The sequence below is a fragment of the Herpailurus yagouaroundi genome, unplaced genomic scaffold (genome assembly GCF_014898765.1).
Source record: "Herpailurus yagouaroundi ecotype Mexico unplaced genomic scaffold, PumYag 185, whole genome shotgun sequence".
NCBI classification, from domain to species: Eukaryota; Metazoa; Chordata; class Mammalia; order Carnivora; family Felidae; genus Herpailurus; species Herpailurus yagouaroundi.
Window position 1 is genome coordinate 8,517,289 of NW_024412416.1, and position 24,751 is coordinate 8,542,039.

Sequence of the window (24,751 nt, forward strand, 5' to 3'; positions counted from 1 at the left end):
TTGCTCTTACACACTGTGATTGAAGGAAGTTCCTTTAAGCAGCCTGTGATACAAAGGAAGTAGGAAGGTGGAAATGGTATTCGAGACAGGCCTCCTCGTTCAGCTATTCCCCTACTGAGCCTGGCAACACAAGTGATAAAATAACTTCTCTGCCTAAAATGTCCAGGAGTGTGAAGCATTGAAATATCAGGGTCCTTTTCTGTACCTCTCCCTTCTTCTGATTCTGCCTTTGTAATAGACTTTATAATCACATATCCGTTAATCCGAACACTTCTTAGGAGGTAATCATAATATCTCGCCTAGATCTAATGTTGTCGAGAAACATTTTATGGCCCTAGGATACATTTTCATCCAAGTTATTAAAGTCCAATTACATCATGTTTTCTTCCAAGGAATGCCAAGTACTTGAGGGACATTATTGCAGTCAATCTCACTCGTCTCTTGGAAATAATTTACACAGATATAGCCTTGATATTGCAGACAGAGCCCTCTGCTCTTCCTCCCCAAAGAGATGGGAAAATGTACTTGTTTGCCTAAGATCACACAATAGAGCCATACAGGGGGGTATGGGGATGAAAATGGAAATTCTCTTTTTCCATTAGCTAATACACGTAGCCTTCCTTCATGAAATCATCAGATCTGTGTAGTGTACTTTTGATGAACAAGAACCTACCATGTCAAGTGGTCAGGTAAATTTCACATACAAGGAATAAAACTTTAAGTTTTCTAAGAATAATTTCTGGGCTCTATCATGACTCATATCACAAGTGCCTGTCTTAAACCAACCAGCCTGTTAGAAATAATCATGAGAGAACTAAGAATTATAGTATTTGTTATTTCCTGGTATCTATGATATTTTGGGGTAGATTAAAGCCATTTTATAGGACCAACAACAACCCCTGAAAGATAGACTGTTCTTTCTCTAAGACCTGAAGCTCAGATGCTGTTATGATGTGGACAGTCATTCAGACGAAAAGGGATGGTCCCAGAACTCAGATCAAGTGTCTCTGTCCAAAGCTGAACACCTCTCTCCGACACCATACTGCTCTGGAATATTTGAAATGGGGATTTGGCAGAAGTCTTTTTTGTTGAATTTGGACAAGTCACTTAATGTCTCATTGAGTGAAATTCTTCAAAAGAAGGCAACTTCCTCCGCTCCAATTGTACAGGTGGACAACCTCCACAACTCCTCTAGAAGGAAAGGACTCCAACAGGAGGGGCAAATCCTTCTCATCAACTGGACTCAGAAAAGGTGTGTAATCATTGTTACAAGATCACCTGCAGGTGTCTTAGGACACTGCCTATTTTTTTCAATCAGAATAAATCCTTGGAAATCCTGTGGAAAAGTCCTCCAATACAAAATAATATTCAACTTCTTCCTTTGCTGTAAACTAGGTTGAAGTATTTTCAGTGTTGTTGAAAGGCTCAAGCCACTTCTAAACAGCAGGCATTTCTGCTACAGTTGTTGTAAAGAAAGCAGGACCCCAGTGGGCACAGAGCAGTAAGTAAGCTCCATAAAGCCTAAGATGAACACAATACCAATGGAACATCCAGTGAGAGAGCAAAGAGAGCATGGTGTCAGCTTAGTTTCACCCAGCCTCTTTATCTTGCCAAACCTTTCAGATAATAGAGCACGCATATTTAAATTCAAAAGGGTTTTTATGATTATTTAACAAAATGGGGATGAAGTAAGCAAATAACTGTTGAGAAGTAACATTTAATTTCCAAGAGTGCCCTGAGACACATATCATGGAGTGAAGCCATTGCAATTACTTGGAAATTCATTGTCAGGACCATTAAACTAATTCAGGCTACAGGAAAGTACCCAACAGTATCACGAGGTAGGTGCAAGTGGCCCGGGTCAGAAAATAAACATTGTAGCAACAGCATACAGGACTGGGTGGAGGGTTAGAAATTCCAAATCAAAGGCAAAATATTCAGCCAATTATCTCCCAGCTCAGGATCTTAAAGTATCAAAGTGCAGGGCTGGAAAGAGATTTGAGACACCCTCCAGGGCAATCAGTTCCCACTAGGTAAGAATATATTTCAGCCATACCAAACTGATGGATTTTGACGTGTTTTTAATTTCAGGTTTCACTTTTTATTTCGCTTCTAGCTCCCCGTCTGGTCTGCTCCGCTGCTGCAAATGCCAAAAATAATATTTGTCATTGACCACACTGGACATGTTTAGGATGGGATTTAAAAATGGCTCCTCCCCCATTTTAACACCAATATTGTACAGAGGAAATGGCAGAATACAGCCCCAGCACATTCAGCACTGTTTCCCTCTCTTCCAGATCTCTCATCCTTCCTTTGTTCATCACTGGTACCCAAGTCCTTCTTACCAGCTGACGGCAAATAATTTCCTTCAAGACAAACCATCATGTCTAATTCAATGGTGTATCTCTACCCTCCACCCCACTATATGTATGTATGTATGTATGTATGTATGTATGTGTAGATATAGATATATAGATATAGATATAGATATAGATATATACACGCATATATATATATAGAGAGAGAGAGAGATTAAATGCATTTAATTCAACATATTTTACCTGTATAATCATTTTAGTTGCCCCCTTCAAAAGGAAGAAAGTACTCAAAAAAATAATTGATATGGAAATAGAAAAATCAAGAAATTAGTTTGATGTTACTATATCCTTATTGGAATCTTTTACCTTGCTTGGGCTGAATACTGATGTAGTCATATGTGTGTGTGTGTGTGTGTGTGTGTGTGTGTGTGTGTGTGTTTGCAAAATATTTGCACACACACATATATATTCACATATATATACATTTGTGTACACATACATATACTCAAAGGCACTGTAAGAAATTAATATAAAGGGTCACCTTGATTTAAAACAGTATTTCTGAGCCTGTTTTCCTTCTCAGCATTTATATTTCTAAATAGAGCTATCTCTGTTAAAAATTAGAGATAGTAGCCTCTATTGGGTCTTTTATAAACCTCAACAGAAGAAAATTAAATTGGCTATTGTTTTTTTTTTTTTTTAAGTTTCACAGTGAGATAGCTTTAGGAAGGTAAATGGAATATGTACCAGCTTGTTCTCATCTTGAAAACTTTGATGACTCTTTTATAGATTTTCTGCAAAGTAATTAAAGTCCAATTAATTGGAAAAATATACACAATGGGTATTCTGAATATTATATCTCCAACGGAAGCAACTTTTATTACCTTAAACGAGTGGCTGAGCCAATGTTGCAAGTTTAAATTCTGAGCTCCTAAGCAAATAACTCAAAAAACACACTCTTGCACTTTGCTAGCTTCCAAATAAACTCATCTCCGGTCGAGAGGTTCCTCACCTGCTTTGGGAATCCATTTTGGAGCAATCAGTCTGGGCAGTATGCTGGTATCCCGTTCGTAACTAATGGCCACACATGCAGAATTATGCTGTAAATACAATGATTTTCAATGGACAGGAGAAATTGACCACTGACAGGAATCCAAGGGGAATATTTCTATGACACACACACAAAAAATTATCAATGAGTTTTTATGTGTTCTCGGAACCTAGACTTTTACTTCCCAAACAAACATAAATTCAGCCGTTGGCTACACAATGCCCCTGTTTTTCTCCCATTTATGCTCTATTTGTAAATAATAGGAGTTGCCTTCACAATTCCATATTCTGAATGGATCAACACACTAAGGCTTTCTTTTCATTCATATTCGGTCCAAAGGAGTCAAGATGGGACTCAGCCCATGCTCTAGGCCAACATTCAGGGACTCAGGCTGCTCTTATCTGGTAGCCCTTCTTCAAAACACAGCTCAGCGTTTCCCAGTTATAACCCAGCTGGCAGATGGGAGAGAGGAGACACCTGGGAAGACACACTTAGGTACAACTTTCATTATTTAACTGTAAACAAATCACTTTCACTCACTCCCCATTGGCAAGAACTGCTCACATGGTCTCTCTCACCTGTAAGGGAGTCACATAGTTTGCCTCGAGAGGAAGAGGAAATGTGTTTGCTAGACATCTCGCTGGGCTCGGCCACGTTTTCTAGGCTTTGCCTCTGTTTGATCTGTTCTTTTCCATTTTCTAGCTCTCTTCCACCTTCACTAAAGAAATCTATCATGGGAAGATGATGATCCAAATGTTTTTTTTCTTTATGACTTCCATTATTCCCCTTTATGAAGGTAACACAGACTCAAGTTTCAGATTGAACAGACATCATTCTGAGTCTACCACACTACAAGAAATTGCCATCTACCTTAGGCCATTTAATGTAGAAGCAAACATTATAATCTGAGTTTTAAGATGAGAAATCTGAGGCCCAGGAATTGACGAGCCATATACAGAAGGTAATTTGTGGAGTTAGCTTTCCAATTTGTTCCCGAGATGGATTTACTAATACATCTAACTCAGCCGATTCTTTTACCAGCAAACATTTTATTTTGTTGTTTTATTTTGTACCCAGTTATTTTCTTAATCCCTTTCTCGTTTGCACTCCTTCTTCCAACTTCTTATCTAGTTATCTCTAAACAAAACACCTCACTCTGTGTATCCCTATTCATGCCTGTTGTGAATGAGAATAGTACTAGCAATATATTTGTCTCAAGAAAAAGTATGTTGTTTTGTAAAGAAATTAGAAGTAACAATATATGGTTAGTGGTAGCAGTTTTTAAAACTCTTACAAAAGCCCAGAATCCTCACAAATTTTCCATCACAGCTGACTTTCTTGAGGAAATAATTTAGTTAAGCAATTTATTTTTCTCTTATGGGGGTTTATTTCGTTGTTGTTGTCTAATATGTATCATTTCTAGTGTCTGGCATTCTGTTAGTTTCATTACAAATGTATAGCATTTCAGCTGCATTATTGTTACCTATATTTCTAGCTAGCCTAAGAACCTCTCAGCAATGTAAAACATTGCCTTCCTGGAAAAAATGAGTAGGAAAAGAAATTTCTTGCAGCAGATTTTGAAAAAAAAAAATTGGACACCATCTCTGTGGCTCTTTTTTGAATTCTTTCTATAACTTCATTAGCCAACTGATTCTTAGGCAACACAAGAGAGTTCAAACTGATTTTCTACCTCCCCTAGAGTATTATTTCTGTATATCACAACTTAGACCCTGTTAATATTTCACCTTCTCTTGTATTTTGGAGGCCAGTTTCACCTGTGTTACCTAAAGCTCAATCCCCTATCTTATTCCTGACACATGGAACCAGGACTCACAGAGGTCTCTCTTTCCTTTTTTCCTATTCCCATTTTCATAGGATCTAGTTCAGGTTTTGGAATCTTGGCTCTGTGTGGTATTGGGCAGGCTAGGCTAATTTCTCTCAACTACTGCTTTTTCTATGTCTTTGCAATGTAGAGTCATGCCTATATGCCAACCAAAGCCATACCTTGCAGAATGGTTGTTAAGGCAAAAGGAGGTTCTGTGCATCAGGCAGCTCTCTTCCAAGGTCCAGTACAGAGATGACACTCCACAAACATGACCATTCTGTATTCATTATCTATTGCTATATAATGGATTATAATAAATTTAGTGGCTTAAAGCAATGCACAATTATCTCATACTTGCTGTGGATCAGAGTCTGGGCATGACTTATTTGAGTCTTCTATTTCAGAGTTTCCAAAAGGCTATAAGTAAGGTATTGGTCTGGTCTGGAATCTTATCTAAAGGCACAACGGGGAAAGAATTCATTTCTAGGCTGATGTGGTTGTTGGCAGAATTCATTCTTCAAGGGCTGTTGGGCTAATGGCCTCAGTTCCTGGATGACTGTTAGACAGAGGCAGCCCTTAATTCCTTGCCTCTTCAAGATGGCAGTTTGCTTTATTAAAGGTAGCATGGGGGGCAGTCAATAAAGAGACTCTGCTAGCAATATGGAACTTACAATCTCTTATAACCATTCACTAAGGTGAGATCCCACCATCTCTGCTATTTTCTATAATTTGAAATCAAGTCACTAGGCTGGCTTATGCTTAGGTGGGGGCGGGGGGGATCAAACACAGCATACATATCAGGAAGTGGAGACCATTAATCACCATCTTGAAGCTGTCCAACATACTTCACAATCATATTTCCCCTAAACTTTAGCTTCTGCTATGTCTTCGCCAATATATCGAGTATTTAGTATATAAAAAGATATGAAATATGTTTCCTGTCATTTACAAAACTCATAGTGAAGGAGTTTGTATTCATTCTTCCATTAAGCCTCTTTTACAAAAGAAGCAGAGATATTAAAAGAATGGGCTTTACAAACATGCTCAATGGCTTTCTGTGTGATTTAGTGATCCGGTATGGGGAACCCGTGAAGAAGAAACTCCAGCAGGTCAATCAATCATAAAATCAGAGACTCCAGGCCTGGAGGACACAGTCTATCAACCGATCAATCAATACCTATTGTGCACTTGCTGTTTTCAAAACCTTTGCTAATTGCCAAAGTCCAGAGTCTGAAGGGGGAGAAGAACTACCACAATTGAAAAGGAGCTTGATGGGGCGCCTGGGTGGCGCAGTCGGTTGAGCGTCCGACTTCAGCCAGGTCACCATCTCGCGCTCCGTGAGTTCGAGCCCCGCGTCGGGCTCTGGGCTGATGGCTCAGAGCCTGGAGCCTGTTTCCGATTCTGTGTCTCCCTCTCTCTCTGCCCCTCCCCCATTCATGCTCTGTCTCTCTCTGTCCCAAAAATAAATAAATGTTGAAAAAAAAATTAAAAAAAAAAAAAAAAAGAAAAGGAGCTTGATAAGTTAAAGCTGAAAATTAATTTAGCCCTCAATTATTTTGATATATAAACAAACGTTGAAGCCAGCTCCTTAGAGGCAGGGGAAAATGAAGGAGAGGATACTGCAGGGAGAGATGGAGAAAAACCGGCAAAACTGGAAGAATGCTGGGAAGAGAGGGCATTGCCAGGAGGCCACAGGGGCCCAGCGACTCTAATTAGGGAAGTTGGCCAAGCGTTTGGTTCTCTGTATGGAAATGAGAGGGAGGCATACACAGTTAGACTCTGGAGTGCCATGGGACCAGCAAATATGATTACACCACATACAAATCATTTAAGTTCAGAAGAAGGTTAGAGGAAGAGGGGCTAGGTTCATTCAGAGATGCATAATTGAACAAATACAAATCAAAACAGCAAGCAAGAAAAAAATCAGCCATGGAATTCTTTTTTTGTTTCTTTTTGGTTTTGTTTTCAACTGCAGCCCTATAGAGATGGTAAGATCAGGATTTTCGAAAAACAAGTTTAATAATGGATTTTCTGTACATGCCTTTCTTAAATAATTCTGGAAGCTAAATATACACTGAAGCATTAAGAGAGAATAAAAAGAAATATTCAGTGTTTACAAGTTTGGGTGTGTTTTATTTTTAATAGTGCTGAACTCAAAGTTTCCTCATTCTGGTTTATGTAAAAGTCAAAAAGTGTCAGCAGTGTCATTAGTATTGGATTTTAAATGATTTTATCAGTCAAAACCATGCATTAGGCTTTCAAGTAAAAAATGGCAGATTAATCCAATGTACTTATTTTTCCTCTATTTTAAAACCTATTGAAGTGACAGCACATGTTTAATAAATGAAATGAAAACCAGCAATTTGACTCCTAGGTATACTCCTAAAAGAAACTCATACATATGTTCAGAGAAAGACGTATAATACTAAGTTCATATCGGCCTTATTCATATAATCCCAAACTGAACACTATCTAAATGCCCAGCAACAGTAGAAACTATAGACAAAGGGGTAATAATTTCATGTTGATAACATGTGCAACTATGAGAACAAATGAAGTAAACACATGTAACAGTATGGGGAAATCTCCAAATATGAGGCTGAAGTTCCTTGAAGACACAAAATATATAATATAGGAACCTGCTTGTATAAAGCATTCAAATAGACAAAACTAATACGGTGTCAGGAAGCGGATGCCATGGGCGAGGCGAGAGCTAGTCATGATACACGCACAGAAGGAAGGTTTCTGAGATATCTGTTAAGTATCTTTTTCTTAACTTGTGAGCTGGTTATACAAGTGCACTCTTTCTACAAATTAATCAAGTTGGGACCCCTGGATGGCTCAGTCAGTTAAACGTCCAACTTGGGCTCAGGTCATGATGTAGCGGTTCATGAGTTTGAGCCCCGCCTTGGGCTCTGGGCTGACAGCTCAGAGCCTGGAACCTGCTTTGGATTCTGTGTCTCCCCCTCTCTCTTCCCCTCCCATGCTCACACTCTGTCTCTGTCTCTCTCTCAAAAACTGAATAGAGCATTTTTAAAAAAATTAAAAATTAATCGAGTTACATGCTTATATGAAAGTTTACGTATGTGTATGTTTTAACAAATTAGGTATGCTAACAAATGAATAAATACATAATCATTAGCAGGGCTGGAAAGATGGGAGGGGTGCCATTAGCCTATGTGGCCCTTGTAGCATTTGTAAGAGATGGAAAGCTGATGGAAAGAGCAAAAGAGACGATAAAATACCTGGGAGCTGAGAAAATTGCTACCACATGCAAGTGAAGGACAGAATCTTTAAAAAGTGATTTTTTTTCCATCAGAGTTCAGAATAATCTCAAGATGACAAGCAGTGGTGTCATACAAACAGAACCTGGGGGCTTGAGAAAATGTCCTGCTACCAAGACTGAACAAGGCAGATTCTCGTTCACGAATATGGAAAGATGACTGAGAATTCTCAAATATGCGAGGCAATCCACCTCTGTGAGAGAAAGCATTGAACCAAACACAGAAAATTCGAACACAAGGCGGGGTGGGGGGGGGGGGACTGTTAACATTGAAAAAGGAAAGCTTAATGTAGCAAGGTACTATTCACATAGTCGGAAACATTCCTGGCAACGTGCCGTCTTTCAGGTCAGGGGAAATTTCTTCTATTACGTCTTCACATACTTTTCCTTTCTGTTCTTTCCTTGTGGAAATCCTATGGAGAATGTTCTGAAATTTTATTTTTGTTTTTATATATATATATATATATATATATATATATATACACATATATATATATATCACTTTTTAACATTTATTTATTTTTGAAAGAAAGAGAGAGAGAATGTGAGCGAGGAGGGGCAAAGAGAGAGGGACACAGAGAATCCCAAGCAGGTTCTGTGCTGTCAGCATGGAGCCCTGGCGGGGGCGGGGGGGGCGGCTCCAACTCACAAATTATGAGACCATGACTTGCGCCAAAGTCAAGCGTGGGATGCTGAACGACTGAGCCCCCCTGGGGAATCCTTGCTTTTGTTTTATTTTTTTTTATAATTTTTTTTTTTCAACGTTTATTTATTTTGGGGACAGAGAGAGACAGAGCATGAACGGGGGAGGGGCAGAGAGAGAGGGAGACACAGAATCGGAAACAGGCTCCAGGCTCTGAGCCATCAGCCCAGAGCCTGACGCGGGGCTCGAACTCACGGACCGTGAGATCGTGACCTGGCTGAAGTCGGACGCTTAACCGACAGCGCCACCCAGGCGCCCCCTTGCTTTTGTTTTAAACACGGTCTATGTCTCCTACAAGGCTTCTGCTTCAGGAGCTTCACAGGGGCAATGTTGGATCTGTTTGGCTATGAATTGTGGTGTCATTGACATGAGTGGGCACGTTATCCTCTGTAGGCCTCAGTGTCTTCATCTTTAAAGCAAAACATAATACAGGGATTATAGTATGGACTAAAGAAAATATGTAACAAAGTCTTCATCCTAACAACAAACATAAAGCTACCTTTCCACCAAAATATTAACTTTGTGCTAGGTAAACACCAGTTTAAAAAAGAAAGTTTAGGGGAGCCTGGGGTGGCTTAGCTGGTTAAGCACTTGACTTTGGCTCAGGTCATGATCTCATGGTTCATGTATTCGAGCCTCGAGTCGGGCTGTGTGCTGACAGCTCGGAGCCTGGAGCCTGCTTCGGATTCTGTGTCCCTCCTTCTCTGCCCCTTTCCCGCTCACGCTGTTTCTTTTGCTCTTAAAAATAAACATTAAAAAAAAAAAAAAGCTTATTGTATTCTACTTTCCTTTTCATCTGGTAACAAATTTTCATTTCATCTGACAACATCAGTCGTTTCTGAGCATTACTGAGGCCAAGAAAGAAAACAAAGTTCAGTATGGCATGGACATTATGTTGTAACGTCAGCTTGCAAGGTGACTGATTGGAATATTTAGATGGATTCTTGGAAAATGTTTTGATGACATAAAATATAACAGAGTGCACATGCTATTTGAATATAACTTTGTTAGCATATCTTCTCTAATCACTTTTCTTTTTGCTCTTCATTTAATTCTTTAAATTATTCTTTCTAATTTTTTTTAAGTAGGCTCCACACCCAGCATGGGGCTTGAACTCATGACTCAGATCAAGACCTGAACTGAGATCAAGAATTGGAGGCCCCTCAATTCTTCAAATTCTTCTCTGGTGAAGATACACACTGATCCATTGCCTAGAAATACATGTTTCACTTCCTCAGGGGCTGGAAAGTCTTTAAAGTCATGAGTATGACCTCAACAACTACCGACCATTTCAGACTTAACTCTTTCCATGGCTTGAGGTAGAACAGTATGGCAGATGGCATCTCGTTCTTTTATCTCTTTACCACCTCCTTCATTGTTTAGGATTCTCAATATTGTTCAAGTGAAATTTGGTGCCCCAAATTCCTAAATACCATCTTAGTTCTAAAGCTAGATCACCAGAAAGCAATCTAATCCACAATTTTTCATGTAGAGAACAAGTTTCAGCTTCTCACACAAAATTCCCATCTGACTACTCTGATGCAGCAAACTTCCTCTGTTGGAGGTCTCCATGGGCCCCATCTTTAGTTTCAGAACTAAAGTAAACTCTCTCTCTTTGAGACAGAGAGACAGAGTGTGATTAGGGGAGGAGCAGAGAGAGAGGGAGACACAGAATCTGAAGCAGGCTCCAGGCTCTGAGCTGTCAGCACAGAGCCTGACACGAGGCTTGAACTCACGAACCGTGAGATCAGGACCTAAACTAAAGTAGGGTGTTTAAACGACTGAGCCACCCAAGCACCCCTGGAACCCATAGAACCTTTGAGTTCGTGTAGAGCTCATGTTAGGATCAGTATCTCAAAATTTTCTTCTCACACCCACCTCCCCAGAGGAATCTGATTTTTCTTAATGTTGCCCAGTAAAGGAGGGTCTAAAAAGTCACCTCTCAAAGGCAGACCAGTGCTAATAAAATGGTTTAAAAAGAAAGCATGCAAAGAAGAGGATATGATATTTGGAGTGGAGATTCTTTAAAAGTCTGGCTGTAGGCATAAGCAATTGTTTGGATTCAGATCCTAACGTGTGTGTGTGTGTGTTTCCTCCAAATTTTCATTGATGAATACCATATGTAGAGAAAAGTGTACGTAGCACAATCATAACTGTAAAGCTCCCTGAACAAATTGAGCATGCCCATGTAACAAGCAGCCAAATTAAAAAGAAATAGTATACCAGCTCTGTCCTTAGAAACTCCCCCCATGGCTGCCTTCAAGCGACTACATCCACCCAATGCAGGGGCTTCTCCTGTTGGTTGTGGAAGAACCGGCAGGTTTGCTTTTGAAACTTTGTTCCCTTGCCTCCCAACAACAAGGCTTGGGAAAATTTGGTTTAATCTGTTCATCTTCCTCATCTGCCATGTGGAGGAGTTTAATAGCAGTGTTATAGCCTGGGGTGTGGTTGATGCTCAATAAGGATTTAGAATATAGATCTAAAAGGAAAACAGGAGTTGCTATACAAAATGTCTTGGAATAAATTGTGACTCAGAGGAGAGAAAATACCAACCTGGCTACTTAGGAACATTTGTATCCAGTGAACTATGATCATCCACATTTCTAATTAACACCCATTTATTCTATTTCTCCTTTGTATTACAGTTAGGGCACAGTGTTGATATTTTGAAGCTACCTGTGCAGAATGTTACATCACTTTTTCTTTTTATCTCAGGATAATAAAACATTTATAAATGTTTGCCATTAAAAAGGGTGTTTATCCTTACTGGGGTGAGGACAACTTCTCTATTTAAATTGTTCCACCCACTCGCTGTGCTGGGAACACGTTCAGAATGTTCACGCCTCTTTGCATGTCTCAAGCCAATCCTTCCATTTGAAATGATCACCTGGAAGGAAACCACTTGATAATAACCAATTTGATAATAACCGATTAAAAAAAAAAAAAAGCCAGGAACAGAAGTTGGCCTGAAGTGTGTCAGACGGCCATTGTACAGTATTTAGCAGTTTAGACATGGTTCAAGCTGTTGTTGATATTGGAAAGGCTTGGAACTAGAGATGATGGTGAAAATCACTGCACAGAGCACAAAAGGAGGCAAGCCTGGTTGGCAAGGAATATTCAAACACAGGCAGGCAGCAGCCCTGTCCCCATGGCGATCTGGCCATTCATGGCAATACACCCTGGATGAAGGAAGTGACAAGCCAAGTGCAGTGTCAACACCTGCCCAGTAGGCTGGACTTTAGTAAAGGGTGATAGTTGCTGTGGATTCTGGTCATTGGGACATAAATCTAATAACATATCCAGTTCTGTGTTCAGCACCGTAAGCTAAACTGTGATTTGCTGCAGGTTGAGAGGGAAAGGCAGAAGATTTCAGGTTGAATGGGAATCCATTTTTGCATTAACCAAACATTTGCTGAGTATCTAACATGTCCCTGGTAGAGAGAAGATACAGGAGAAAACAAAGATGACAGTCTTGGCCTACGCCCAGCTAGTAGGATCTTTTCAGTTAAGATTTAATTCTGGGGAACCTGGGTGGCTCAGTTGGTTAAGCGTCCAACTTTGGCTCAGGTCATGATCTCACGGTTTGTGAGTTCAAGCCTCCATCAGGCTCTGTGCTGACAGCTTGAGACCTGGAGCCTGCTTCAGATTCTGTGCCTCCCTCTCTCTCTCTCTCTCTGCCCCTCCCCAGCTTGTGCTCTGTCTTTCTCTGTCTCAAAAACAAATAAACATAAAAAAATTAAAAAAAAAGATTTAATTCCAAGAGTGCCGAGCCAGGTAAGGCTGAGACTGGGATTCTGGATGTCCTTGATGATTAATGAAAGATTGATACTGACCAGAACTCAAGGAGAAACTGTAAGCAAAGTTGGGAGTTCAAGGCAGAGAATTGATGCAGATCTAAACAGGCTTGTATCCTCATCCCTCTGTCTATATAGAGCATATGCAGTATTCACCGTCAAATTCAAATCTTAGTTTCTTTCCAAAGTCCTCTCTGGTCTCTGGTCTCTCAGTGAAAAGTCATTTTTCCTTCCTCTGAAATTATGTCTTTTTGACTAGGTCATTCTTATGGAATATGCCCTTACATTGCCTTTGTCTTTCATTATATGTGTGCATTTTACCTTGCTAATCTTACTGTAAACTACAAATCAGAGGCCATTTATTATAATACTATTTGCCCCCAAGTTTCCTAATATAGTTCTCTATTCATAACCTATTTCCATAAATATTTAGAGCTATGTTCAGCTGGAGCACAAATGTCTGGGTTTGTCTGTTCCACATTCTGATCTAGTCCTTGCAGACCATTTAGACTTGATTTTTCAGCCCACTCACCAGATCCCCCCAAGTCTTACAAATTGTAAGTACACACCCAAATTCAGAGATGTGGCTACCTAATATATGCTGTTTAGGATTTTGAAAAATTCTCAACCTTTATATACAATGTATATATTGCATCATATGCTAGATAACATATAATCACTTAAAACATGTAATATTGCATATAACTATATGTGTTATAAATCTACATCATATAAGTATATAATATAAATGTATACATATGTGTATACATATGTATGCACATATTTGGTATATTTACATATAACGCATGTACATATTATATGCATACATATCTACAAATAAGTATATATATATATATGTTTGTGCATGCACATAGAATATTTTCATACACATGTACATTTCATATACCTAAAATATTTTCTTCTGTATTTACTGATATTTTATTCTCTCTTAAACTCTAGTTCCCCAAGCATTTGGAAAACCATTTAAAAAAAAAAAAAACTGAAGATAAATCTGAGATGGACAAAAAATACCTAAGGGATCTGGAGGACTTCACTCTTGGGGAAATGATAGAAATGACCAAGTGTGCGTAAGCAGCTAGGACGCTGAGGGAATTTCAGAAGCATGTGATTGACAGTTTTCTGCAAGAAATAAAACGTGGTCTTTGGTGCCATCACACTAGCAATGCACAGAGCTTCATTTGAAGAAGAAGGAGGTGGAGGAAGAGGAAGAAGAGGAGGAAAGGAGTTTTCTATCATTCAGCCAAGAACATTCAGATTCAGCTTTCATTTTAAATAATAATCATTCTGTGTAAACAGAGCAGGAGAATACAGCAAGAATCTCAGCTTCTCTTCTTTGTCTTCCTTCTGTCTATTACAGAAAAGCTCACTGTGACTCTCAGACTCAGGAAAACTAGGTATCCCTTTTAAAATATTGATTTTAACAGTAACAATAGAATAAATTTTATAATTCTACTCCTCTTCCATTAGCTTCAATAAGGGGATCTTCTTGTATTCTTTCTAAGAGTGGAGATTTCTATCCTAAGCAACACATCTTTAATAGCAATTAAAGCTTCTTTGGCCCTCCCCACTGGGGCCTCAGGCAACGTGTAAATCTCCCCCCATTGAGTACTTGTATGTCAGCTTGTGGCCTGGGACCCTTCCCTGGTGCTATCTTTAGAGGTAGACCTTGTTTGTTGTTTCTGGGCCACCAGTCTATCCCTTGACCCTTTTAAAACATGAACAGGTGGGGGTAAGGGGGACGCCTGAGTGGCTCAGTCTGTTAAACATCTGACTTCAGCTCAGGTCATGATCTCACAGTTCATGAGTTCATGAATTTGAGCCCCGTGTTGGGCTCTGTGCTGCCAGCTGGGAGCCTGGAGCCTGCTTAGGATTCTGTGTCTCCCTTTCTCTCTGCTTCTCCCCAGCTCACGCTCTGTCTTTTTCTGTCTCTCTCTCTCTCTCTCAAAAATAAATAAAACATTAAAAAATAAAATAAATAAAACACAAACAGGTATTTCACCTCCCTGTACCTCAATTTCTTAATTGCTTTTAAATCAGAAATTAAAGCAATGATAGCAGTTACCCTCTGAAATTGTTAGGAGTGAATGAAATGTGTATGTATTTACATAGCCCTTAGCAGAGTACCTGGAAAATACTAAGTGTTATAAAAGTATTTGCTATTTTTAGGGACATTCAGTATATGCACAGAATCCACACCTTTTTTCCTTACCCAAGTAACCTTCCTCTGTCATCTGTAGTCTTGCACCAACTTCTTAACTTCCTGCTTGCTTCTACCTCTGACCTCTTACATTTTCCCCATCTTTCACAAAAAAGGTAGAGTATTGTATTAAAGATTAAGTCACACTCCAAGTCTCCAGTGTTTTCTCTACTTCAGAAAAACAGCCTAGTTCTGACCATGGTGAAGGCCCTATGAGGAAGCATCTGATTATTCAGAACCTACATAATTTGACATTCTGCTGCTTCTTTGACTTTATCCACTACCACTCATACTGTTACTGCTCCCTCCCCTAGTCACAAAGACCAGCCTGTCCTCTGTGTTTCTGCTGCGGGGCCCTGACACTGCCCATTACCGTTGCCTGGAAAGCTCTTCCTGCATATATACACACAGTTCATTTTCTTACTCCCTTCTAGTCTCTGTTGAAATGTCATTTTTATCAGACAGGACATTCATAATTTATTTTAATGTTTATTTTTGAGAGAGAGACAGAGAGAGAGAGAGAGAGAGAGAGAGAGAGGGGAGGGAGGAGCACAGAGAGAGGGAGACACAGAATCTGAAGCAGGCTCCAGGATCTGAGCTGTCAGCACAGAGCCTGACGCGGGGCTGGAACCCACGGACCTCAAGATCATGACCTGAGCCGAGGTTGGACGCTCAACGGACTGAGCCACCCAGACCCTCCATCAGACAGGACATTCATAAACACCTGCTTCAAAATGGAGAGCTAAGGGTGGAACACTGTGGTTTGAATGTTTGTACCCTCCACCCCCAAATGTAAATATTAAATGTCCACCATTTGAGGACAGAGCAAAGAAGACTCCACTCCGGACCAAGATAAGGGTCTTCACCAGAATGAGACCGCACTGGTGCTTTGAGTTTGGACTTCCCAAATTCCAGAACTGTGAGAAATATCCTTTCTATTCTTTATCCACTTCCGGTCTGGTATTTTGTTACATCAGCCTAAATGGACTTAAGACAAGCACCTACCAATCTCTACCTTGTTTCATTTGTGTTTAAAACACTTATCGCCAAATGTCATCTTATATATTTGTGTGCTTATTTCGTTTTGCTTTCTTCTAATAATGAAGGCTTTAATCATCACTCTTTCTTTCTTCATTGTTGTGTACTTACTCCCAGATCATAGCAAAAATTACCTGACACAATGAAGACAATGAGTGATTGCCGAGAGGAGAATCAAATTCAACACTGATTTAATTTTAGAAAACCTTATAATGGTTGCTCACATTAACAGATGAAAGGGGGAGATCCTTATGATATTTCTTCAATAGAAGGGAAAAATTGATAAAATTTAGCATCTATTTGTAATAATAGTAAAACTCTCTTAAAACTTGGACTCTATAGAAGGAAAGTCTCTATCCTAATAAAGATTATCTATCAAAAACTCATTAGACTTTACAATAAACACTTAGAAGCACTGCTTTTAAATCAGAAACAAGCAAAAAAAAAAATAGCTATCACTTTTATTCAATATTCTATTGGAAGTCTTTACCAGTAAAGTAAGAAAAAAAGTAAGCAAATCCTGATCATAAGGGAGAATATTAATAATATATACATAAAAGAAGCCTGGGGCTGTCAACAGTTAATTTACTGAAATTAAGAATTTAAAAACTATTTAAAAAAAGAATTTAAAAAGTACAGTTAGGTTTCTGGATGTAAGACCAAAATAAAAAGTAAGGTGAAGTTTTTTTTCACCCCAAAGTTTTCTTATAACTCTTTTTTTTAATTTTAAATTTATTTATTTAAATTCAAGTTAGCTAAAGCATAGTGTAGTATTGTTTCGGGAGAGAACCCAGTGATTCATCATTTACATACAAAACCCAGTGCTCATCTTAACAGGTGCCCTCCTTAATGCCCATCACCCATTTAGTCCATCCCCCACACACACCTCCCCTCTAGCAGACCCCAGTTTGTCCTCTGTATTGAAGAGTCTCTTATGGTTTGCCTCCCTCTGTTTTTATCTCATTTTTCTTTCCGTTCCTCTATGTTCATCTGTTGTGTTTCTTATACACCCTCAATACACAATTACAAAATGTAATTTGAACATACCACTTGCATTCCCGAAATGTTAGAAACAATAACCTTGGGACAAGTCTAACAACAAAGATACATGGACAAAATGATAAATCCTTATTTAATGGTATTAAGGAAGGCAAAAGTAAATGATTTTTAGTAGGTTTGCTCTATATTATAAGAACTTAATTCTCTCCAAATTAATCTATACAATTTAATTCCATTACAGCCTAGAGCAGATATGAACAGGTATTTCAAAGACAAATAAAAATCCAGACTCAGCAAAAAAAAATTACCAGCAAATGTTGGTGTTTGTTTACCAAGAAATAAAACCACAAAGGGATACCAGTTTGCATGAACTACACTGCAGAAAACAAACAAACAAACAAACACCCCAAACTTTAAAAGGCACATGATCCTAAGAGTTTGTATGCATATGACACATTAATCAGGTCATCTCGTTACACTTGTGTGAATGTAAATTAGTGCAACCACTTTGGAAAGAAATTATCATCCTTTTGTAAAGCTGGAAAGGCTTTGCTGGTGTTTGTTGTTGGGCTTATCATTTATTTCCTGTCTCTTAGTCCAGTCCTAGTTTATGGTACTTATAAAAGTGTAAATATCGAAATCAATGGAACAGAATGGGGAGTCCAGAAATAGATTCAAACATATATGGTCGACTGATTTTCATAAAATATATTGAGGTAATGGAGGAAATGAAAGTGTTTTTCTTTTTAAGCAAATAGTGTTGAAACAATTGATGTCCATATAGAAAAAAAAATGAACATCAACGGGTACCTCACATTGCATGTAAAAATGAACTCAAAATGAAACACAAGACTAAAGGTCAAAGCTAAACCTATAGAGCTTCTAGATAGAAACTTAGGAAGAAATTTTTATACAACACCGACAGCATTAACCATAAAATAAGGAGTTAAGTTAGACTACATTTAGGTTAAAAGCATTTCCTTTTGGAAAGACACCACTAGTAAAACTATAGGTAAGCCATAGAATAGGACAGAGTATTGGGAAAACAAATAACTGATAAAAAATTACATCCAAGAAAAAAATTCTTAAAAACCCAAATAAGAACACGAGAAATTGAATAAATATGAGTTAAACAAGCCTAATACATGAACCCACCTAAGTATTTACCCAAAACGAATGAAAATAGATACCTACACAAAGACTTGTACTTAAATATTCCTAAAGGCTTTATTGACAATACGAAAAAATAAGATGCGATCCAAATACCCATCTCCTAGAGAATGGATGAACACAATGTGGCAAAATCAATCTATGCAATGGAATAGTATGTCACAATAAAATTTGTAAACTCCTAAACCAGGTAACAACTGGATGAATCTCCATGGGTGAATCACGATGCTGAGTGAAAGAATCAGATATAAAAATGGTATGTTTCCATTTCTATAAAATCTGAAAGATGCAAACTAATGTATTTTGACAGAAGGCAGATCAGCTCTTGCTTGTGATTGGTCAGGACTGGAGGCAAGGATGGATTGCCAAGGGGAAAGAAAACTTTTCAGGGTGATGGAAATGGTCCATATATTTATGATGGTGGTGGTAAAATAGGTCAAAGCTCATCCCATGTGCATTTCAAATGGATGCTGTTATTATATGTAAATTTTACTTCAATGAATTTAATAAAAATGACATCATTAAGAAGATTAAAAGGCATGCCACTGACTGGAAAAACTATGTCTAATATATATAAGAATATACATTAAAAACATATATGGAGGAGAGGCAGGGAAGATGGCGGCGTAGGAGGACGCTGGGCTCACCGCGCGTCCTGCTGATCACTTAGATTCCACCTACACCTGCCTAAATAACCCAGAAAACCGCCAGAGGATTAGCAGAACGGAGTCGCCGGAGCCAAGCGCAGACGAGAGGCCCACGGAAGAGGGTAGGAAGGGCGGCGAGGCGGTGCGCGCTCCACGGACTGGCGGGAGGGAGCCGGGGCAGAGGGGCGGCTCGCCGGCCAAGCAGAGCCCCCCAGTCTGGCTTGCAAAAAGCGGAGGGGCCTGACGGACTGTGTTCCCACAGCAAGCGCGACTTAGCGGCTGGGAGGTCATAAGTTAACAGCTCTGTTCAGAAAGCGGGAAGGCTGGAGGACAAAGGGAAGGAAAGCTGCTGAGCCCCCGGACGACAGAGCTCAGTTTGGTGGGGAACAAAGGCGCTCGCCAGCGCCATCTTCCCCGCCCATCCCCCAGCCAAAATCCCAAAGAGAACCAGTTCCTGCCAGGGAACTTGCTCGCTCCGCGCAAACACCCAACTCTGCGCTTCTGCGGAGCCAAACCTCCGGCAGCGGATCTGACTCCCTGCTGCTGCCACAGGGCCCCTCCTGAAGTGGATCACCTAAGGAGAAACAAGCTAAGCCTGCCCCTCCTGCCCCTGTGCACCTTGCCTACCCACCCCAGCTAAGACTCCAGATCCCCAGCATCACAAGCCTGGCAGTGTGCAAGTAGCCCAGACAGGCCACCCCACCCCACAGTGAATCCCGCCCCTAGGAGAGGGGAAGAGAAGGCACGCACCAGTCTGACTGTGGCCCCAGCGGTGGGCTGGGGGCAGACATCAGGTCTGACTGCGGCTTCGCCCACCAACTCCAGTTATACACCACAGCACAGGGGAAGTGCCCTGCAGGTCCTCACCACGCCAGGGACTATCCAAAATGACCAAGCGGAAGAATTCCCCTCAAAAGAATCTCCAGGAAATAACAACAGCTAATGAGCTGATCAAAAAGGATTTAAATAATATAACAGAAAGTGAATTTAGAATAATAGTCATAAAATTAATCGCTGGGCTTGAAAACAGTATAGCTGACAGCAGAGAATCTCTTGCTACAGAGATCAAGGGACTAAGGAACAGTCACGAGGAGCTGAAAAACGCTTTAAATGAAATGCATAACAAAATGGAAACCACCACGGCTCGGATTGAAGAGGCAGAGGAGAGAATAGGTGAACTAGAAGATAAAGTTATGGAAAAAGAGGAAGCTGAGAAAAAGAGAGATAAAAAAATCCAGGAGTATGAGGGGAAAATTAGAGAACAAAGTGATACACTAAAAAGAAATAATATACGCATCATTGGTATCCCAGAGGAGGAAGAGAGAGGGAAAGGTGCTGAAGGGGTACTTGAAGAAATAATAGCTGAGAACTTCCCTGAAGTGGGGAAGGAAAAAGGCATTGAAATCCAAGAGGCACAGAGAACTCCCTTCAGACGTAACTTGAATCGATCTTCTGCACGACATATCATAGTGAAACTGGCAAAATACAAGGATAAAGAGAAAATTCTGAAAGCAGCAAGGGGTAAACGTGCCCTCACATATAAAGGGAGACCTATAAGACTCGTGACTGATCTCTCTTTTGAAACTTGGCAGGCCAGAAAGAGTTGGCACGAGATTTTCAGTGTGCTAGACAGAAAAAATATGCAGCCGAGAATCCTTTATCCAGCAAGCCTGTCATTTAGAATAGAAGGAGAGATAAAGGTCTTCCCAAACAAACAACAACTGAAGGAATTTGTCACCACTAAACCAGCCCTACAAGAGATCCTAAGGGGGACCCTGTGAGACAAAGTACCAGAGACATCACTACAAGCATAAAACATACAGACATCACAATGACTCTAAACCCATATCTTTCTATAATAACACTGAATGTAAATGGATTAAATGCGCCAACCAAAAGACATAGGGTATCAGAATGGATAAAAAAACAAGACCCATCTATTTGCTGTCTACAAGAGACTCATTTTAGACCTGAGGACACCTTTAGATTGAGAGTGAGGGGATGGAGAACTATTTATCATGCTACTGGAAGCCAAAAGAAAGCTGGAGTAGCCATACTTATATCAGACAAACTAGACTTTAAATTAAAGGCTGTAACAAGAGATGAAGAAGGACATTATATAATAGTGACAGGGTCTATCCATCAGGAAGAGCTAACAATTATAAATGTCTATGCACCGAATACCGGAGCGCCCAAATATATAAAACAATTACTCATAAACACAAGCAACCTTATCGATAAGAATGTGGTAATTGCAGGGGACTTTAACACCCCACTTACAGAAATGGATAGATCATCTAGACACACGGTCAATAAAGAAACAAGGGCCCTGAATGAGACATTGGAACAGATGGACTTGACAGATATATTTAGAACTCTGCATCCCAAAGCAACAGAATATACTTTCTTCTCGAGTGCACATGGAACATTCTCCAAGATAGATCATATACTGGGTCACAAAACAGCCCTTCATAAGTTTACAAGAATTGAAATCATACCATGCATACTTTCAGACCACAATGCTATGAAGCTTGAAATCAACCACAGAAAAAAGTCTGGAAAACCTCCAAAAGCATGGAGGTTAAAGAACACCCTACTAACGAATGAGTGGGTCAACCAGGCAATTCGAGAAGAAATTAAAAAATATATGGAAACAAACGAAAATGAAAATACAACAATCCAAACGCTTTGGGACGCAGCGAAGGCAGTCCTGAGAGGAAAATACATTGCAATCCAGGCCTATCTCAAGAAACAAGAAAAATCCCAAATACAAAATCTAACAGCACACCTAAAGGAAATAGAAGCAGAACAGCAAAGGCAGCCTAAACTCAGCAGAAGAAGAGAAATAATAAAGATCAGAGCAGAAATAAACAATATAGAATCTAAAAAAACTGTAGAGCAGATCAACGAAACCAAGAGTTGGTTTTTTGAAAAAATAAACAAAATTGACAAACCTCTAGCCAGGCTTCTCAAAAAGAAACGGGAGATGACCCAAATAGATAAAATCATGAATGAAAATGGAATTATTACAACCAATCCCTCAGAGATACAAACAATTATCAGGGAATACTATGAAAAATTATATGGCAACAAATTGGACAACCTGGAAGAAATGGACAAATTCCTGAACACCCACACTCTTCCAAAACTCAATCAGGAGGAAATAGAAAGCTTGAACAGACCCATCACCAGCGAAGAAATTGAATCGGTTATCAAAAATCTCCCAACAAATAAAAGTCCAGGACCAGATGGCTTCCCAGGGGAGTTCTACCAGACATTTAAAGCAGAGATAATACCTATCCTTCTCAAGCTATTCCAAGAAATAGAAAGGGAAGGAAAACTTCCAGACTCATTCTATGAAGCCAGTATTACTTTGATTCCTAAACCAGACAGAGACCCAGTAAAAAAAGAGAACTACAGGCCGATATCCCTGATGAATATGGATGCCAAAATTCTCAATAAGATACTAGCAAATCGAATTCAACGGCATATAAAAAGAATTGTTCACCATGATCAAGTGGGATTCATTCCTGGGATGCAGGGCTGGTTCAACATTCGCAAATCAATCAACGTGATACATCACATTAACAAAAAAAAAGAGAAAAACCATATGATCCTGTCAATCGATGCAGAAAAGGCCTTTGACAAAATCCAGCACCCTTTCTTAATAAAAACCCTTGAGAAAGTCGGGATAGAAGGAACATACTTAAAGATCATAAAAGCCATTTATGAAAAGCCCACAGCTAACATCATCCTCAATGGGGAAAAACTGAGAGCTTTTTCCCTGAGATCAGGAACACGACAGGGATGCCCACTCTCACCGCTGTTGTTTAACATAGTGCTGGAAGTTCTAGCATCAGCAATCAGACAACAAAAGGAAATCAAAGGCATCAAAATTGGCAAAGATGAAGTCAAGCTTTCGCTTTTTGCAGATGACATGATATTATACATGGAAAATCCGACAGACTCCACCAAAAGTCTGCTAGAACTGATACATGAATTCAGCAAAGTTGCAGGATACAAAATCAATGTACAGAAATCAGTTGCATTCTTATACACTAACAATGAAGTAACAGAAAGACAAATAAAGAAACTGATCCCATTCACAATTGCACCAAGAAGCATAAAATACCTAGGAATAAATCTAACCAAAGATGTAAAGGATCTGTATGCTGAAAACTATAGAAAGCTTATGAAGGTAATTGAAGAAGATTTAAAGAAATGGAAAGACATTCCCTGCTCATGGATTGGAAGAATAAATATTGTCAAAATGTCAATACTACCCAAAGCTATCTACACATTCAATGCAATCCCAATCAAAATTGCACCAGCATTCTTCTCGAAACTAGAACAAGCAATCCTAAAATTCATATGGAACCACAAAAGGCCCCGAATAGCCAAAGTAATTTTGAAGAAGAAGACCAAAGCAGGAGGCATCACAATCCCAGACTTTAGCCTCTACTACAAAGCTGTCATCATCAAGACAGCATGGTATTGGCACAAAAACAGACACATAGACCAATGGAATAGAATAGAAACCCCAGAACTAGACCCACAAACGTATGGCCAACTCATCTTTGACAAAGCAGGAAAGAACATCCAATGGAAAAAAGACAGTCTCTTTAACAAATGGTGCTGGGAGAACTGGACAGCAACATGCAGAAGGTTGAAACTAGACCACTTTCTCACACCATTCACAAAAATAAACTCAAAATGGATAAAGGACCTGAATGTGAGACAGGAAACCATCAAAACCCTCGAGGAGAAAGCAGGAAAAGACCTCTCTGACCTCAGCCGTAGCAATCTCTTACTTGACACATCCCCAAAGGCAAGGGAATTAAAAGCAAAAGTGAACTACTGGGACCTTATGAAGATAAAAAGCTTCTGCACAGCAAAGGAAACAACCAACAACACTAAAAGGCAACCAACGGAATGGGAAAAGATATTTGCAAATGACATATCAGACAAAGGGCTAGTATCCAAAATCTATAAAGAGCTCACCAAACTCCACACCCGAAAAGCAAATAACCCAGTGAAGAAATGGGCAGAAAACATGAATAGACACTTCTCTAAAGAAGACATCAGGATGGCCAACAGGCACATGAAAAGATGTTCAGCGTCGCTCCTTATCAGGGAAATACAAATCAAAACCACACTCAGATATCACCTCACGCCAGTCAGAGTGGCCAAAATGAACAAATCAGGAGACTCTAGATGCTGGAGAGGATGTGGAGAAACGGGAACCCTCTTGCACTGTTGGTGGGAATGCAAATTGGTGCAGCCGCTCTGGAAAGCAGTGTGGAGGTTCCTCAGAAAATTAAAAATAGACCTACCCTATGACCCAGCAATAGCACTGCTGGGAATTTATCCAAGGGACACAGGAGTGCTGATGCATAGGGGCACTTGTACCCCAATGTTCATAGCAGCACTCTCAACAATAGCCAAATTATGGAAAGAGCCTAAATGTCCATCAACTGATGAATGGATAAAGAAATTGTGGTTTATATACACTATGGAATACTACGTGGCAATGAGAAAAAATGAAATATGGCCTTTTGTAGCAACGTGGATGGAACTGGAGAGTGTGATGCTAAGTGAAATAAGCCATACAGAGAAAGACACATACCATATGGTTTCACTCTTATGTGGATCCTGAGAAACTTGACAGGAACCCATGGGGGAGGGGAAGGAAAAAAAAAAAAAAA

The 24,751-nt window shown here is 39.7% G+C and overlaps 1 protein-coding gene across 1 annotated transcript in view; it reads right to left on the reverse strand.

Annotated features, from left to right (window-relative positions):
* Positions 1-815: 815 nt before the first annotated feature.
* The window catches only part of AGBL1 (AGBL carboxypeptidase 1), an 858,541-nt gene continuing 834,605 nt past the window's right edge, over positions 816-24,751 (reverse strand). The window contains exons 23-24 of the mRNA XM_040493719.1: positions 3,066-3,112; positions 816-2,140 (exon numbers count right to left, since the gene is read on the reverse strand). Of these exons, the coding sequence (XP_040349653.1) occupies positions 3,076-3,112 (37 nt within the window). The 3' untranslated portion in view covers positions 816-2,140; positions 3,066-3,075. The remainder of the gene's footprint in view (positions 2,141-3,065; positions 3,113-24,751) is intronic.